Below are 19281 nucleotides of genomic sequence, written 5' to 3'. Positions count from 1 at the left end.
CTGCAATTGGTTCCAGGTTCTCCAGGATTTTAGAATTATAGAAAAAGGTAACTTAATCTGTCATTGCATATGAAAAAAAATCTGGACTTTACAACCAAATTAAAATAAAAAGAAAGACCACACATCCCCCTCATGCTACCAGCTTTCCAATTAGGAATCAAGATATTGGAATGAATCTGGTATAAATGCAATAAGCAATGGCAGCTTTTCGTATGAGTATTTTTTTACAATAAATGTGAATCTTTTGGAAGATAATTTAGTACCAATTTATGGTGAGCAAAAAGTTCTTTCCTAGACAGGTCACTGCTGAGCCCCTTTCTTCTTCTGCTCTAGCTCCTGCAAGCGTTCCTCCCGGCATTGAGCATGCTGCGTTCCCACTTTGTGGGCTGTCTCGGTGGCTGCAATGTCAATCTGTGCATATCGGGATGATCCACTCCCTGAAATACCAAATGAAATCCTGTAAAAGACTATACCTCTCATATATTCCTGGGTAAAACTAACCCAGGGTTAAGCTATTGAGACACTTGCGCAGATTTCCTAGGTGATCTTGGTGTGGTCTTAAAGCAAGCTCTATAAGGGAGTAGAATGATAACCACAACTAAAAAAAACCTCAAAAGCTTTATATCTACACATTTTAGCTATCTGGTTTTCTTCAAATAAGCAAATGAACCACTTGTATTTCTGCCCCAGGTTTGAATCTCCACCCTTACTCCTCCCAGTAGAAGACAAAATTGAACTCAGCTCTCCCACTTGTGGGAGGCTTCATCAGCAGGTTACTAGTCAGTAAATGAACAACATCTGGTATTTGAAAAGAAAACACCTCTGTTAGGGCAGTTGGCAGGGATTCTTCTTTGTCTGGATTAGACACTCTGTGAACGTTTACCAGATCGCCCACCTTCAGCCTCAGAGAGAATGACCATTTAGTCCAATAATTGGCAGTAAGGGAGACAAAAGCTGCTCAGTCTGTTCAGGAGTAAAATAGTTCTGTACAGGTGCAGACATACAACTCTAGAGGCTGGGAAAATAGTATGAAAAAATAAAATATTTATGGTCATTAAAGGCACCTTCAAAGCTATACAAGTTGAGCTTGGGAGGGTAGTTGACTTTTAGGAAAGTTTATGTCAGTTTATGGAATTCGGCTCTTCATTCTTAATGCCTCGGTTCACTGTCTTTAAAATGAAGATAAAACATCGCTTTTACATATCAACAGGATGTTGTACAGAGAACTACATTAAAGTCTGGGAGAAGCTTAGTTACTTAACTAGAGCCATATAAACATCCAAAAAAAAACCAATGGGAAAAGTGCTAGCATTTCAAAGTTAATAAAATTGCTGAAATTAGAAGTATAAAAATTAAAATCTCAACAGCTGAAAACTATACATGGAAAACCCATCAACACCAAATGTGAGCAATTAAATGCCAGATCCTGATTAGGGGCTTTCTGTAAGGAGGAATGCATCTCTAAATGACAATACATGGTAGCTATATTGCATGTTTATATGCTAATTGTCCAAGTTAAACATTAGAAGTAAAATACCCAGATCCAGACAAAAGAATTAAAAAAAAATTTAAAAAAAAAGCAAACACTTGGGCTGGCTTCCTCTCTAGCACTTCCACACATCCTCACGGAGAGCAGATAGCAGAACACTGTGTTCTATTCTTAAGCATCTGCTGCATGGCTCCAGAGTCAGTATCTTCAGGAGCAAGCCCTGTATACCTACACCCACAGCCCTGTTTCTGAAGCCAAGCAAGAAAAATTAAGTAAGTGTAGTCCTAATATGTGCAATGAAAATCTTAAGAACACGAAGCAAATTACTGTCTGTCAAACCCCACAGACACAGAAATGTTCACTTTAGAAGGAGTGCATATACAATGCACCTGTCAGAGGGATGCAACATCTTATAGAACCTCATACTTAAAAATCTTTTCCAAAAGAGTTGGCAATTACAAGAACCGCCTCACAAAAGTACCAGGGTTCAACTCCTCTGTTAGCAAGAGCCTATGGGTAGATGAGAAATTAAGATTCCCCATACCCCATACATTCTGCATTACTGCATCCTTTGCTGTTCAAATAGTACTGCAGACTTCCTTACCTCTTATGCTTGTGCTAGGTTCCTGAAGTTCCAATTCCATGTAATGAAGCTGTTTTTTGGAAGTAGGGCTGACAGGAATATTAACATAGGTGGCTGTCTCGCTGTGGGGTCGATCTGATGCAGGGACATCAGCTGAATAACCTACTGCCCCTTCTAAAATAAGTAATGTGTTATTATAGACACTTTTTGCAATGACCAATTATCCATTTCATACACATTGTTCCAGCAAATCTTCTGAAAGAAAACATTCAGCAGCAACAACTCAGCTTGCCAAACAGCACATTCCTCAGTCATAGATGGGACATGAGAGGACTAAGATTTCTACAGAAAAGATCCTGAGAGACTGATCAAGTCAGGATCTATGCAGAAGACCACAGACCACAGCCAGTGATCTCACCGTGTTGTGACAGAAAGCAAACACTGTGCAGAAATTTTCAAACAGAAGCAATGTATGCAACACTACCTCACAAGGCTTTCAGTTCTAACTCAGGTCAGTAAAGCCTTATATGAAGCAATGTGTTCTAGGAAGATGTGAACTACTATATCATCTGCAAGACAGCAACCAAAATCACTAGAAGTTCAGAAAGCACGTCCTGAAAACAGGGACTGAAGAACTGTTTCAAGCAAGGGGAAGGCAAGCTTGAGGAGACAACGTTGACAGCTTCCCTGTGCTGAGCTGAAAAAGATAGGAACGATGCCAAGTGGGGACAGACCAAGTAATAAAAGACTTTAATTGCAGGAAAAAAGTAGATTAGACAGCGGGAAAACCTTTCTAATAGTAAAGATCACAAGAACACTAGAGCAAATCCCACAGAGGCTGAAGAATTTCTGCATCTAGAAATTTCTAAAAAAGACATAGACTAACACCTATCAGGAAACAGTTCTCTATAAAGCGATTCTGACTTAAAGACAACTTTTTGGTCTACTGGATGAATTCTCAAGACCTCTTCTAGTCCTACTTTCAATTATTCTAATCTTGTCAGAAGTGAAACTAAGAGAGAAGGTAGAAGGTTAATGTTCCATTCACCGGCCAACCAGGCATTCCAGCTTTCAACCCCTTCCTGATATCAGGCACCTACATCTGGTTTTTCAATCCACGAATACCAAGGGACTTCCCAGAACTGCCTGGGCTACAGAAGACCCAAATACAAACCTGTATTCCCTCTGTGCTTGGGCAAGGCTTTGAGTCACATTCTCATTGTCCTACTCAGCAGGCTAGTAATCATCTGCCTGTCCAGTCCAGTTGAAGTTCTTACCCTTAAACACTTAAGTCAATTTGGGACAGAGGAGTGCAGAGGAAAAATGGTATCACTTCAGGTTCTCCCTTTCCCTGAAGTTCTCCCATTAAGCCCTTCCTTGTCCGCACATAAAACTCATATCAAAATTTTATTTGTCCAAATCACTGCTTTTCTTTTCTGCCCATTCAGACACTGTTGAGATGTGAATGGAGAGGCAGTAGGTGATCAAGGCTTTTCAGAGCACAGGAGAGAATGACTTCTTATATCCAACCAACAGCAGCTGTGAATAACCATTAAGGGGAACTTTTTCTTCTTCTTGGACTGTATTATTGATAGCAGAGATAGCTCATACAAAGTCAGGCAACAGTAAGAGTTGTCAGAGGCTACAGCAGATCCCAGGATAATGGAATCTCTCCAGGCTTAAGCTATTTAAATCAAAGGAGTTTACTATGCAGTCCAAAATCTTAAAAGCCTGGAAAGTTGGCCAATTTTCTGACAAATTTTCATAAAGAAAACACAGGAACTTCCACGAAGTAACCGAACATTTTTCTGATGGTCAGACTTCAAGTTGTTGTTCCAAAGCCAGGTGTTAGGAACAAAATGAAAAGGGGAAAAAAAAAAAATCAAACTGAAGAAATTTCTATATCTTCATCAAACATCATTCTCAGAAATTATTCTCAATTATTCTGTCTAAAGTATTTCAAAGGAATTTGGCCTGACTGTGCCAAAAGGGATTCAGCAGAAGCATAGCATTGAAAACCTGCATTCCAAATAGTTAAAGTTGTAAGCAAATGACAATCTTAAGGACTGATACAGTCATGAACAGTCACGAAGGAAAAAATAATTTTTGAAGTCTTTCTATACGCTGTTAAAGTGAAGTAGCAGGAGTTTAAGTGAAGTGTCCTCAAAGCTAGCTAACATGAAAGCTAGCAAACTTCTCCATAGAGCTAAATAGTTGAAAGGTTTCGGGAAGCTGAATGTCGTACCTGATGCAGACAAGCCCAGTGATTTTCCTGAGAACTAAAAAAACACACATGGAGAATAATATATTAATTGCTAGGGCTTTGTGCAAGAAAAGCAAAAGAAACACACGGAACAAAGAAACCGCTGGCAACAGTCAAATATTCTTCTCAAAGGAAAAAAACAAACCAAGAACAAAGTTGGGCAAACTGGAATGGAGGGAAAGGAAAAGTCTTCTGTTGTTTACTCAGTGCTGTCTTAATAGAAACTGTGCTTTCTTTGTAAACATAGAAATACTTGGCTTTTCATTTTTCCTTCAAATAAAAAAAAAAAACTCATCAGCCACTACAAACTGGCTTGTATTTGTTAGAAGAGAAAGGTTTATTTGAAAAGCACAAGACAGTCAAAAGCTCCTACTAGGAAAACAAGGCACACACAGAGAGCCATGGACAAAGACAGTGCTTTCAGCAGTCCGTTCTGGGTGGACAGAGGTAGAAGATGCTTACAAGAGAGGTCAGAGGACCAGTATTTGAGATCATTATGGAAGGAGAATTTGAGAGAAAAACAGACCAAAATGCTTGGTTACAACATTCTGAAAGAATTGGGAGAATATCATGATTGCTTGAAGAGAAAGGGGCAAAAGGTAGGAAGAAAAAAAGATTACAGAAGAGTAAAAGAGAAAATGCAGTGGCACCAAAATGAGGGGGAAAAGAAAGGAAAAGATAACATAATTGGGGAGGGAAGAAGAAAATTATATTTGAAACTGGTGTTTTAGCCCTTCTTTCAGCAAGTGTTAGTTATTGGTATTTTCTACCCTATGTAGGCACTATTCTCAGAAATGCGCAATAAATAACGCAGAAAGAAAACCAACACTGTAAACACAGCCCCAAGATAAGCGTGTGTGCGTGCGCGTGTGTGAGCATGCATGTACAGCTGACATGTTCAAAAAGCAACACCTCAAAAATAAACATTTAGAAGAGATCACAACAAAAATAGAAAAGGAAAAAGAAACAGGAGATGTTAGTGTCCTCTGATGCAACTGGCTGCAAAGACCTGTACTCACCAGGTTCCTCAGGGCTAGTAGGAGTTCCAGGTTCTGCAGGAAGTGTCAGCATCTCATAACCACCTTTAGGACCTAGAATACAGGAACACCATCAACAGCTTGGGATTTAGCAATTTGCACAAGGAAAACAAAGCATATGATTTTCTGGTTTTGACTTGTAACCTTCCAATCTGAATAATCATACTGAAAAATCTCAGAAAGTATAAACAGTGGCTAGTGTTGACTTTTCTGTGGTGGTGATGCCAGCATTTTCTAATGAGTGCAACAGCAAGGAAATAAACATTAGGACATTTTTATAAGTATTCACACTGAAAGCCACTGAAGTCAACAGTGTGTTTTGCTGTACATCGATGAGGTAGCAAAGCTGTCTTGAATGCATGAATCAGGGAGAAGTGCGTGGGTGATCTTGGGAGCATCTGGAAGACTCTTGTTAAAATTCCACCTCCAGCATGATGGATAACTGCTTGATTTCTGACAAAGCTCTGTAGAAAATGCTTAAACTAGCCCTTCCAAAGATAACTTTGCTTTCCAAGTGCAAATCATCATCTTTGCAAGAAGCCAGGTTGCACAACATCACCGGTGCTTCTAGAGCACTAAGCTTTGAAAAAAGATGCCCAGGTTCTCTCATGATTTCAGACTCCACCCCAGTTCAAACAAGGCAAGCTAAAAAGCTACGCCCATAGAATGAACATATTGGGATTAATTTTGAATGACAAACACTCATCATTTTATCTGCTGGTGTTGTTTCTTCCTCCATTATCATGAAGAAGTATCTTTAAATGTGGTGGGGTTTTTTTCCCACCACGTCATTGCTAGGGTACAGGATTTCTGATGGCCCGAGGTGGGGTTTTTTTGGTGGGTGCCCTTTGTTAAAGTGCTGGCAGCATTTTATTGCTATGAATAAGATTACTGCCTATGCTCTGACACTTATCTCATCTGTCACTGCCTCTTCTAAACTTATCCCATCTGTCAATGCCTTTCTAACAAAAACCCTGCAGAGCAAAAAACCCAAAGAAATACGTAAGTCTTACAATAGGGAATCAAGTCATACATTACTGTTAACATTTTTTGAAGTTTAAAATAATTTAAGTTTAAATTAATTTAAATTTACATGCTCACACATACCTTGTAACCACTTACACTTACCAGCTTGGAGACTGTGCCCTCTATGTACTTTCAAAGACCCAGAAGCTGCCATGACAGAAGCACCACCTGTTTTCCAAGAGAGAGATTCCCATTAAATCTAAATACCTGTTGCTATTATTAGATATCTGCTGTGCATCAGCATTTTAGTAGATGATTCTGAAACATCAAGAAAAATTTCAATAAGAATTACAAGTCATTGTTCTTCATTTAAGCAATATTCCTTTTTTTTTTTGCTAAGTTCTTTATCCTGAGATTGTAGCACTATAATCTAACTTTGTTGTTTTCTTTCTTTAGAAAGAAAGGATGCCTTCTATAAAACTTCAGGATACTGGCCTCCCTGTTTGTGGTGAGTACTACCTTACAGAGACAGTCGTCTTGAACTGAGAAGTAAAATGGCAATGAAAACTGAGTGGAGAGTTGCCTTTGCAATCAATAACGTAGCTTTGGCAACCACAAAGTTTAACGTATTCATTAAAATCTCATCAGACTAGATCCAAAACCTATTAAAGTTAATAGGAAGAACTGTATCTCACTTCAGTAGTCCACCATCCAGTTTTAGACATGCATAAACTGGGGCAGGGTGAAGGGTAGGCGAAGGATCTAGCTTCCATGGGGTTTGAATCCAGGTCATAGCTGGTTCTTGTGAAATACCGTTCCAAGTGTTACAGCCAGGAAAGCTTTACTGAGGGCACGTCAGATGGCACAGTCAGTCTCCTTTCCCCAGCCCTATTCAGATCAGCAGGAAGCTGTCCCAGGTACAGTATTAGTTACAGAAGTTTGAGGAAACAAGAGCTAGCAGCTCGGAAACCGAGAGTGTGGTATGCATGTAGTGTGGTTTGTCTACATACACGCATCCCTTCTTTATTTAACCAGTAAACTCATCAGCATTATACCTACCTGTTCGGTTAGCGTTATCCCTATCCAGCTGTGAATGTCTTGTCTCTACTGTTGTCACTGTGGGCATCTTAACCAAGCTGAGTGGCATTTACTTCCTTACATGAATAATTTCGAGGGAACTTCTTGTGCAAGTAAATGGTACTTAACAGAAATCAGGTAGGAGGCTGTGCTTATGAGTAACCCTGCCACTGGTGACAGGGCAGCTGTGCCATGTGCTGCTGGGTGGGGGGGATCAGGTATAAAATTAACACTCTCTTCTAAACTGATGAATAGTCTCTGAGCAGGTGAGCCACTTCTCTGCAAATTGTTTTTGAAATAGCATCCAAAAATTACCGTAATTCTTAGGCAACATGAAGAAATCCTATAAGATAAATAGCAGTCTCAAATACCTAAGAAAACTGCATGACCTAGGAACCTAAAGAATATGGCAATTTCTTCATTTTTTCCCCTGTATAAAGTATACATTCACACATTTTTTTTTCTAAATCTAATAATTTCCAAGCTTATAAAATTATTCCTACACTTTCATAAAATAAATCTAAATAAAACCCACAGATTATTTCACTTAATGAGGACAATGGATTAAAAAAATAATAAATACCTATTTCAGCAGTGCACAACTGAACTAAAACCTTTAGTTTTGTAGTCTTTGTGTACACAAAAGCATATATAGGGTAATCCAAGGCTACAAAAACAATTTTCAAGCATACCATACTGAGAAACTGATTTTGTATTTTAACAAATGAGATCAGATTGTAGAACCTGTACATACTCTGGTGAGGACTTAACCACTAAAAACATTATTTGATATTTTGTTTTTAACAAGACTGCTGATAAAAATAAATGCAAAAATAGGAAAGCCCTGGACTAGCTGATTTACTTATATTTTCACTGTAACTGATTTTCCTTTTTCTCACCTCAGAGCATCCTGTCTCTGCATTATTAAGAATATCAGAATACGCTTTATGCAGCTGAAAGCCTTACTTTAGTCTGAAGAAAGACTACAGCTTTACGCTAATTGCAGCTTCATCACAGAACTAGTGTGCAGGGCGGGGGGGGGTTCTCCCTCAAAAACTTAATGTAATTCAGCTGAAATCATTCCAGAGGAAACGTGGATTTCTAAGCAACATTTTTAGGATTTGTGAAAAGCAAACAGGACAGGAAATGAGATTTACAACAGTAAGATATTCCAATCCATTTATGGTCAAGTTGAAGTTTTCCCATTTGGAGCTTGTTTAAAAGAACTATGTTAATGCTTCAGGATTTGCCCTGTTGCATTTTCCTCATTTTCAAATCTGGCAACTAACAAATATTTACATAGTCAAATCTCTCATGGAATTTTTTTGAAGCTTTAAACTGCGTCGTATAAACACATGTCAACAGAGATCGACCTAGATATTTTCTTCCTTCTTCTTTATAGCTACCATATAAACTGGTTTGTTTCTCATTTGTGAATCCTAGGATAACACTTACAGGCATGGAAAAAGCAAGTTAGCAAGATAAATTTCTGAATATATAAAGCATCCAGCAGGATACAGACTCTCTCTTCCATCATTCTTTTCATCTTACAAGGGATTGTTAAGAATAATTTTTTCAGTTTCCCCTGCCATCCAGTTCTGTGTGGCTGACTCGCTCAAGTCTTTGTTAAAACTGAGTAGCTCATCAAGAGAGTTATTTCTGTTCTGCTTTGCTGAATGTGTAAGAGGAAGAAGATATTCAAAATGTGACAAAATGAAAATAAGCTGCAGAATATTTTGCATTCCTACATATGATTAGACTCAAAAGTCTGATGTAGCTCAATGAAGACAACCACTATTTGAAACATTTTTCTAACTTCATAGTCATTTCTTTATGCCCACTCTTCAAAAATAAGCACAGTTTACAGCACATATGCTACAAGAAAGAGCCATGAAAAAAAATTAACAAACCAGAGGGAAGCTGGAATACATCCTATAAACTGAGCCCGGACAGTTTACATTTTCAAATCCTGTCACCTATCATTACATGGCCAGTGAGTAGACACACTCAACACTACACTGCATTCACCAAGTGATCACTTCTTACTGCCCAGCCTCTACTTTGCCTTCACGGAGTAGGGTCACAAACTCCGCAGGTCTGGGCTATTAAATTTGCTGACAAGGAGTCAGGACAGAAGAAAACACTATGCTCTATGATAAATTCTTGCTTCTTGTTGAATTAAAACTGCCTTTATTATGAAGTACTTTGATCCACTCAGCCAAGCAACATTTCCATCTCCTCCTTTGAAAAAAGATACCTTGCCTAAAAGAACATCCAAAGGCTAGGGCTACTGATTGACAGGAGAAATACTGCAAGTACACCAGGAGGTTTTTTCATGTAAATGTAATAAAAGACTTCCTGGTGCTATATAATTGCCCTATAAAACTTCCCTAAGTTTGTTACTCTTCAATTTTCAAAGTGATTTCATATATTTTCTGCTATACAAATGGCATTATCTGCAATACAGAAAAGCTGAAGGAGATGCTTAAAAATGCTTACTTGCTCTACAGATTTCACCGTGTTCGGAAGTGCCTCCTCTCTCTCTACCAGTTAACTTCAGAAGTAGTAGAATCACTCAAAATTAGAAATGCATTCAAGCACACTGACTGTTCAAATATTGTTCCACAAAAATGCCTGTTTAGTGTGTCCAAAAGAATCACAGAGGATCTAACTACCTCTAGCTATTATTCATCTTCCCATGCTGTAGGGCCACTCCAGCACAGCCTCCTATCCTTAAAAATGCAAAAGTGTTAAGCTAGAATCATTACCATTTTCCTATACCAGGAAACTCAGTGTCTGTTTTTTTGAAAAATATACCTTCAAGGATGCTTTATATACATTTACTCCAAAAATCTTGATGCATCTGAAGCTCAGGATCTACACTGGCCAAGAATGAAGGTCACATAATGTTTTTCCTTAATAGGAAAAAAAAAAGCTGAAATAATCACTATGTTTGCAAATAAGGTTCCTCACCTTTGTGTTCTAGAAGGCCAGGATATGTCATTTCCCCAGATTTCAGTGTCAGAGAAGGCACGGGGAAGCAAATCAGGAATACAGAAAAGGCAGGACTAGAGGGTCACTGTGGCATGGATTTACCACCTTCTGTCACCCTCAAAACAGGGAACAGGAACCTGCTGGATCTACTCAGCCCAGAGGATGAAGCAGCAGCATTTGGATCATTCACTAGCATATGGTTTCACTGCAGTGACTTCCCCCCCCCCCCCCCTCTTGTCAAGCCCCTAGTAATTCAGATAGTCACTAAGGCCAAGGTTTATCTTGTAAATGCAATACGTATTTTAAACAGCTTACTTTTTCTGACCTCCTGTTTTTCTTCCCCTACAGAATTATCTTGAGAGCACTTATAAAATAAAGCACAATCAAGAAAGAGCATGCCATATTATGGCAAGGTTTTATTAATCAGTTTCTCATTAGAATAACGCTCTCCTATTACAGTATTTAGCCCTATGAGGTATGACACGTTTATGGTGGACACTATTCAGCACACAGTCCCTTTACTGGCTCAATAGAAGTATCATAGTGTACTTTGTCTTCCTACATCTGAAGAGCTGACAACACATCTCCTGAAAAAAATTTGTGAATTATAACTTATTTTCAACCTAAGCAACAACAACCAACACAGTATGGCTCAGATTCTTCTTTCTCACTGCTCTCAATTAGTTCCTTGAAAGCTCACTCCTAAGCTTGGAATAGAAGTATCAGGCTGCATAGGTTCGCAATAAAAATTTTAAAAATGCATGAAAGATTTTCCCATCATAAAATCTAAGCTGTCAGACAGCTGAGTTCATTTTCAGCACCCATCACCTGTTACAGTTTTATTCTTTCTTTTTATCTCCCTGCCTTGACTCCCTATCTACCTAAGAACAATTTAATAGAGATACAATGTTCATAATCAGCATTCATCTGACATTTCAGCTGGATTCCAATCCACAGCATTGTTTTATGTTTATTCCTTAATTCATCCTCTCAGAACATTTCCCATCAAGTATTGTGTAGGTTTGGTATCACAAGTGAAGAAAGAGGCTGTCAGACAGCAAGAGTGTCTGTTGCAATGCTGATGAATTTGCTCCTGTGGAATATGGGAAAAATGGAACTGCACAGACAAAAAAAAGAAAAGAGAATTTAAGAGTCACAAAAGTTAACAATATTAAAGTACGCTGCTTCCATGGGAGGATATTTGTTAACTTATTTTCTCATTCAGCTATTGATTTTTGTAATGCCAGAGCCTGCGGCACAGAAGTACAGGGAGATCAGACCTCCCACTATAGAAGTTTAATTTGAGTGTTGAAATGCCCAAGGTTGGGTCTGGCTCCTGGGAATACCGAGGCAATCAGCTTCCCTGTAGCTAATGGGAAGGGACAAAAGTTTCTGAAATATGGTGCATAGAGCCTGCATGAAATGCCTTCTCCAGGGATTGCAGGGGGTCCCTAAGCACTTCTGCAAACCCATTCCAGCTCTCAACTTAGCTTCTCTAAATAGGAGTCTTGGGATTCAGACTGCTCAGTTCACTTGGAAGGGTTGGCAACTAAGGACAGAAATAGTGGCATTTTTCCTCCCCACAAAACAACCTCATGGTTTAAACATCATTCATAAAACAGGAGAGCTGTGACAGAGTTCTACTGAACCAAGAAAATCCAAATATTTTGAAGGAGAGCATGAAGACATTATAAGTAAGAGCTGGAGGTTCCTACCTAAGCTGTTGCAATGAACTAGAAAGGAGCACAAGATTTAAATAACAGGCCTAAATCACAGCAAGAAACACCACAACTGTTAGGAAATACATGCTGAATGTAAGAATAGCAAAGGACTTCAGATGATTTAAGGTGAATTAAGGATTCTCATTGCAGAACATGCTAAACAAACACCTGTCAGACATACACACAGAACTACATCCTAACCTCAGAGCAGAGGCTTGAGCTAGACAATCCCTTCAGCCCTGTTTTTCCTACAGTACTTTGATTTGTAGGATCAGAAAGATAATCAAGATAACGATGAGCTCTTCAGCTCACCATTCTGTGAAGGAATGTGCTGTCTTTTGGTTCCACCTCTCAACACTGAATGTGCATCTCATTCATGATCACTTAATTCAAAACACGTAAGCAGCTCCTGAGAAAAGGACCTACATACATATATCTGAAATTACATCCACTAGATCATGCTACAGAATTTCTTAAGCATTCATGAAAAACTCTGTATAGGTCCCATGAGAACTTCTTAGATCACATGTACTAAACCTAGGTGTCCTGGTTTTGACTGGGATAGAGTTAATTTTCTTCTTGGTAGCTGGTACAGTGTGTTTTGGATTTAGTGTGAGAATAATGTTGATAACACATGGATGTTTTAGTTGTTGCTAAGTAGCGCTTATCCTAAATCAAGGATTTTTCAGTTTCCCGTGCTCTGCCAGCAAGCAGGTGTGCAAGAAGCTGGGAGGGAGCACAGCCAGGACAGATGACCCGAACTAGCCAAAGGGATATGCCATACCATAGAATGTCATGCTCAATATATAAACTGGGGGGAGTTGGCCGGGAGGGGCAGATCGCTACTCGGGCATCAGTCAGCGGGTGGTGAGCAATTGCATTGTGCATCATTTGTCTTTTCTTGGGTTTTATTTCTCCCTTTTTTTGTTACGTTCCTTTTCATTACAATTATTATTACTATATTTTTATTATTATTAGTTAGTATTGTATTTTATTTTACTTTAGTTATTAAACTGCTCTTATCTCAACCCAAGAGTTTTACTTTTTTTTTTTCCCCCGATCCTCCTCCCCATCCCACTGGGAGCAGGGCGAGGGGAGCGGCTGCGTGGTGCTTAGCTGCTGGCTGGGGTTAAACCATGATCCTAGGTGCCTCCAGAATCCAGCAGTCTCAGAAATCCGGAAATCTGAATCACATTTTTGAACCTTTATCCTGCCATGGTATTTTAAGGTCCATAATAACCATAAATGCAGTCTATTATACTTAAGAGCAGGCATTCCCACATCATACCACTCCAAAGAATCCCTTACCTTGATCTGTAGTACAAAGCTATGATAACAATGGGAACACTTTCCTCCTACAAATGCAAGCAATCTAATTCAGTCTCTCTTTCTAATCAATCTTTACAAAGTTATTTATAACAAAGGCAACCAAATTATTTAAACCAGAATTAAATTATTCACCCCAACTTGTTTTTTTCCACCTAGCAATACAATTCAGAATTGTTGCCACATTTATGAACACTTTTCAGCTTGCCATTAGAATTAGACACATTTCTCTGAAGTTGCTGAGTCTATTGCTCAGCATATATAACTAACAGTAGAAAGAGAATATCATCACCCACATTCACTACCAATAAACTGAAAAATATTTAAACAATTGATCCTGACTCTTTAACTCCATTTCTGGCTACAGAACTGAAGCATTCAAGAGCAAAAATATTGTACAGAACATGTGGGCACCTGTAGCACTGGAAGAAGTGGGTTTGCATTCGTACAGTGATTTGAATGAAAATACAATACAGTCCTTTCTGTGATAAAGAAGAAACGTGTTTATGACTAAGTGGACTGCTACACTAGCAAACATTATAACTGTGTATTGTGTCATTGTACAATCATTCATGCTAGTACAGATATCTTGCCATGTACATGCACAAGACAGGTTTTGAAAGCAGTTACCTCAAATTAGTATGCCCTTATGTTATCCTCACCAATGGATTAAAAGATCATAATAGAGAAACATAGAAAAGTACTAATGCTGTTCCTTTAGTCCAACAGAACTGTTTGAATGACTGCTCAGCACCCAGGGACCTTCAGTCAATGGCTCGGATTAAAGATGGTGGAAGCAAAACATTCAAAGGCTACAGTATTATTTTGAAAGCTTTGCAACGCCAAGTTCAATTATACTTGAAATGTTCACATATATAAAAGACAATCCTTTAAAATGAAATATCTGAGGATAACAAAAATGTGACGAGACAGAAAACATGGGTTTCTTTTGTATTCTGAAAAATAGTGTACTATTGGAGAATAAAGTTCTACAGGTATATAATGAGAGCATTTGAGAGATGAAACCTCACAAAGACAGCTAAAAACTTCAGTCACTGGCTTTAGATGCTGCATTTGCCTAAAGCATTTATACTTATTCCAACAAGTATTCAGTTATTTTCTTAAACAATATTTTCCCAGTGTACCAGACATGAAAACCCACCCACTCATATTTCTTCAGTCTTGTATCTTCCTTTTCTGTTGATCTAAAAATCTGTCCTGTATTTCTACATTTCCAATTTGCTTAATGATAGGTTTTATCAAAACAGCTAACTCCTTCATCTGCATGAATAGTCTGAGATTAAGTTTTTGTCAGATACTGTTTGCATCCACAATTAATTTGCCACTGAAATTAATGCAGAAATAATATTGTGCCCACCACATGCAGCTATAGACCCAAGTTCCCCTGTATTTACACGCACTTTAATCATAAGTGCTCTGGTTTCCTTGGGTTGATTAGAGGACTAGAAACCTGAGTACCAGAAGGAAAGATAAAATTAGAGTTAATGATCCAATTTGTGCTTCTTCTTACACCTCTATAAATCAAGAGTAATTCCACTGACTTGAGTGGAATAACTAGGAACAAGATCTGCTAAATGCTTCTGGATTTTCTCCTGCTAAGACAGACAAAGGAATAGAGTTACTTATAACCTTCTCCAGAGATACCGCCTGATCCTAGGTATCTTACTGGATTTGTTCACACAAGTATCAATCAGCTATACTTCCTTACGTATTTGCCAAGCTTTTTAAAAGCAATAAAGAAACCCAAGCATAAAGACCTGTTCTATGTCTATTGGAAGCAGGCAACCTGAGAAATTTAATGGATCTGCTGAATTATCAGGTAAACAATTTAAGGAATATAAAGACATTTAAGATACTAAACAACTTCTTTGCACAGATCTCTCCAAGGACTAAGATGGAGACAGTACACAAAACCAAATGCTTATGAAATGTTATCTTTGAAGTAAAATGATGATACAAAAAAGTGTCAGACCAGTTTGGCTACATCAGACAGAGAACTCCAGATGACCAACACATTCTACTGATAGGCAGATTTACAATGTAAAGATAGTCAGCGTGTTACCTTTGCCTAAATAATCTTTCCAGGCCAGATACTCGGCTTCCTCCCTTTACTGATTTTGTTGGTCAATCAGTAGTTCCACTGGCATGAGAGAAGCATCTCCATGTTGCCTTGGATAAGGATCCATTCCTGTGTTTTTGTGTTCTTTAGAAAACTGGGTATACACACTGAACATATAAATCAAGTTTCCCCTTGGTGTTAATACAGCCTAAAAAGAACACTTCCTTGACGTTCTTCAACTATGTAAGTAGAAAAAGCACTAAACAACTTCATATAGAAACTGACAACTTTGCACCTCTTTAGATTACAAAAGGAAGGGAAAAACAAATATATTAATCTTTGCCAACCAAAGATACTACAGATTACAATGTATTTCAGAATTGTCAGTCATGAATTGCAGCAGCAAAACCAACCACAAACAGGATACCTCTCAATTAGTTCTGCTTCCATAAATCTTCTGTTTCTCTCATCACAATTTGAGACTTAAATATTATTCTTTAACAAAGTAAATAACAAAATGGCTCCTACCTGGTATAGCTGGTAAGACTCCAGACTGTAATATTGCTGTTCCCTAAAGAAAACAGAAAATTTTATAATGAAAAATCTTTACAAGAAATAGAAACTTCACAAAATATAGGAAGAATGGCAGAGAAATCACTTCACCATCACAAAAGCTTAATAAGTGATTTTAAAATCCAGAACAGACACAAAGGTGCTCAGACCTGAAGGTGTTCAAAACATGTGTAAGTTGCAAAACCTTCGTGTACCTTAGTAAAAGCTACCTAACTTGGCTTTGGACGCTTTGCAACAACTGTAGCAGGCATGGTGAAGCTTAGCAGTATTGAATCAGTCCTGAATTAAACAGCAAAAAGCAAGAAAACTTGATATTCAGAGGAAGATGATATCAAGTTGGAGTAACAGGATTAACATATGTAAATTAAGGCCATGCCTATATTTGCTTAAAATGGTAGGTGCTGCGAGCCTGGTGTGCTTCTGACTCAGCTCCATAAAACCAACATAGAGCTTAAATTGACTTCAGACTGCCTACAAGTCCCACCTGTGACATCAGGGTCTTTCTAGAAAAGCTTTTTGCCATCTCAGATGTTTCACATTGTTTGTACCATGGTGGTACAATGGCAGCTGGGGCACATCAAAGCAGTCAGGCATAGAGTACCAGTGCCCATTCACACTTAAGAGTAAGCGTGTTCCAAAACATTCTTGCAGGCCAGGTTTCTCCCCAGCTATACTAGCTATGTCATTCAAAGCTGATCTGGAGGACACTCTGGCACTTCCATCTCCAGATGGTATCAAGGCTGCTCCTGCATGACAACATCAAGGTAGGCTGCGAAGTCAGTCTGGTCTGTGCTACTGACCACCACTCTGCCAAAGAGATCTCTTTTATTTCTGTGATCTTGGTGAGAAGAAGAACTCATCATCATGATCCATTCTTTTTGATAAATAAATGTGTCTTCTGGACTTTGAAGTGGAAAACCATTATATACCAATTGGAGCTGAGCAATAACACTGCTCAATTCCAAAGCAATAAAATTCCATTTTATATTGACACCTGACAGTAATTTTCTTCACCTAAATACACAGACTTGTGACCTGTGATAACTCTCCGTTTCCTATGCTTTCTTACAAAGTGGTGGCTTTTCAGACGCACTTAGGACTTTACATATACATTACATATATCTTCCCCCTATACAGGCACTTTACTTATACATTACCTATATCTTTCCAAAATTTCTCAATAGAAAACAAAATATATTATTTACTTATTATCCATGTAGAAGTTCAAGTCATACTAATTCCTGCACAACATTTTTGTAAGGCAAACATATTAAGACATAAAGCTCATTACATGTGACCATCACGAAAAACTGTCAGAGCTAGCAACTAGATCCAACTTCAGTTAAAGTTAAATGGAACGGCTTTCTTTGGTTTTGATGCACCTTGCAATGAACCAGAAAAAGATTAGAAAAGATTACACTGATTCTGGTCAGCCAAAAAAAAAATACATTAAAAGAGCTTACTTGGACCAATTGGGGAGGGGTAAGTTGGTTTTTTTAAATACAGTTTTGAAATCTGCAACACAGAACAACTTTCAACAGTGGAATAACACACAACATACAAGATGTTTCTGCCTGATCCTATTGCAAACATGGAATCTACAGCTTCAGTATTTACTTGAGCTTTTATGCTAGCTGTATATTTTAATATATGAGACACTGAATTTGAGCAACTGTTTAGAGTAGAAGTAGAAGGAAGGGGGAGGCAATCAGAAACGTGGCCAAGATTTCATTTCTGAAAGAGAAAAAACATCCCACAGCATTTCAGAAAAAGAGCATTTTATTAATTTAACCATAGTGGATGTTATTTGTTTCTATAGTTACTGTGTGCCACCACAGAAGTTGCTGCTTTCATTTTGGGAATATGCAAAAGTATCTGCACAGATAAAGGACAGAGGTCTTTGGAGTCCATTACGAGCAGAATTCTGTATATTTAGGTAACAATATTTTTCTATTACAATAGAATTTCTATGAATTTTTTGTCACTATTATTTATAGCAGACTTGAAAAATGCTTTTTTCCTGCCCCCAGTAACTTATTAGGGGTTTACTAATACAGAATACCAAAAAATAATTTCCCTGACTTTGGTTATGTCTGTGGATGTAAAGCAGATTATGCTGCCTCTGAAGGTAGCATCTGCTAGCTTACTTAATGGAAGAGAAAGTGGCAGACAGCAGTGTTGAGATGCATAAAAATCCAATCTTGCTAATAAGAAAGGATCTCACAACTTTCTGGCTACTTTTTTGCTTTTAACAACAAAGCTTTTTTTTTTTTTTGTAACTTGTGAGATATGGGGGGGGAACTGTATGTTACTTAGTGCACAAAGTAAATAAAAAAATGTTTTGGGAGGGGAAAAAAAATTATCTTCCTCACCTTTGCCTCTAGATTCATTAATCTGCACAGCCTTGCTGTCATTCAGGGCATGGGCTTGATGCATGAAACTAGACAGCAAGTCGGGAAAATATTTTTAACTCTCTTTCCATAAATGCATTACACATCAGAATATCCTAAATGATGGCAAAAACATGGCTAGAAATAAAGGATAGAAAGCAGAAAACCTGAAAGGAGATTGAAAACTCTTTGAAGAAAGAATGGCATTTGGGTTCTTTGTTTGTACATAATCTCCCAGAGAGGAGTCCTCTTTCATCACTACAGATGTTACAAGCAACAGTAATGCAAAAAAACAAAGAATAAACTGATTATTTTTATAATGATTGGTTTTCTTCTCACCTTATAGCAAAGTTGTCATTTGCAAAATAGCATGCACTCCTACTTGCTAAACAGCTCTGCTCCTCCCGAAAATTCAAGCTATAACTACTTGCAAATTAAGTTTTGCTGTTTCTCTCTCCTCTGAGTGTTGCACAAGTATAGCACTTCTGAATGAGGATTAAAAAGTCAGCAATGCCAAACTCTTAAAAACATTTCAGTTGCAGGAACTTTTTTTTGGTGATGTGCTGCTTAATGCAAGTTAAAATCAATCAGCAGGGCTTTCTGACCTCTGAATGTGAGTGAGAATTCAAACCATCATTTGCCTTTTATTCTGCACATCATATATGACATGGAAATAACTGAAAATTAAAGAGAGATCATTTTGTTAACATAGGTACAGTTTGTTCAACAATGCAGTCTTACTTCATGCCTGGAACTCCTAGTCACTCTCATAAAATAAATTC

General features: G+C 38.1%; 1 protein-coding gene across 1 annotated transcript in view; it reads right to left on the bottom strand.

The window, feature by feature from the left end:
• Nucleotides 1-300: 300 nt before the first annotated feature.
• The window catches only part of DOK7 (docking protein 7), a 69121-nt gene continuing 50140 nt past the window's right edge, over nt 301-19281 (bottom strand). The window contains exons 8-12 of the mRNA XM_050896562.1: nt 16065-16107; nt 6501-6566; nt 5355-5426; nt 2094-2246; nt 301-437 (exon numbers count right to left, since the gene is read on the bottom strand). Of these exons, the coding sequence (XP_050752519.1) occupies nt 301-437; nt 2094-2246; nt 5355-5426; nt 6501-6566; nt 16065-16107 (471 nt within the window). The remainder of the gene's footprint in view (nt 438-2093; nt 2247-5354; nt 5427-6500; nt 6567-16064; nt 16108-19281) is intronic.

Source organism: Gymnogyps californianus, chromosome 4 (genome assembly GCF_018139145.2).
Source record: "Gymnogyps californianus isolate 813 chromosome 4, ASM1813914v2, whole genome shotgun sequence".
In the NCBI taxonomy this organism is placed as follows: domain Eukaryota; kingdom Metazoa; phylum Chordata; class Aves; order Accipitriformes; family Cathartidae; genus Gymnogyps; species Gymnogyps californianus.
Note: the sequence above shows the minus strand (reverse complement) of the source record. Positions and strands in the feature narration are given on the sequence as shown.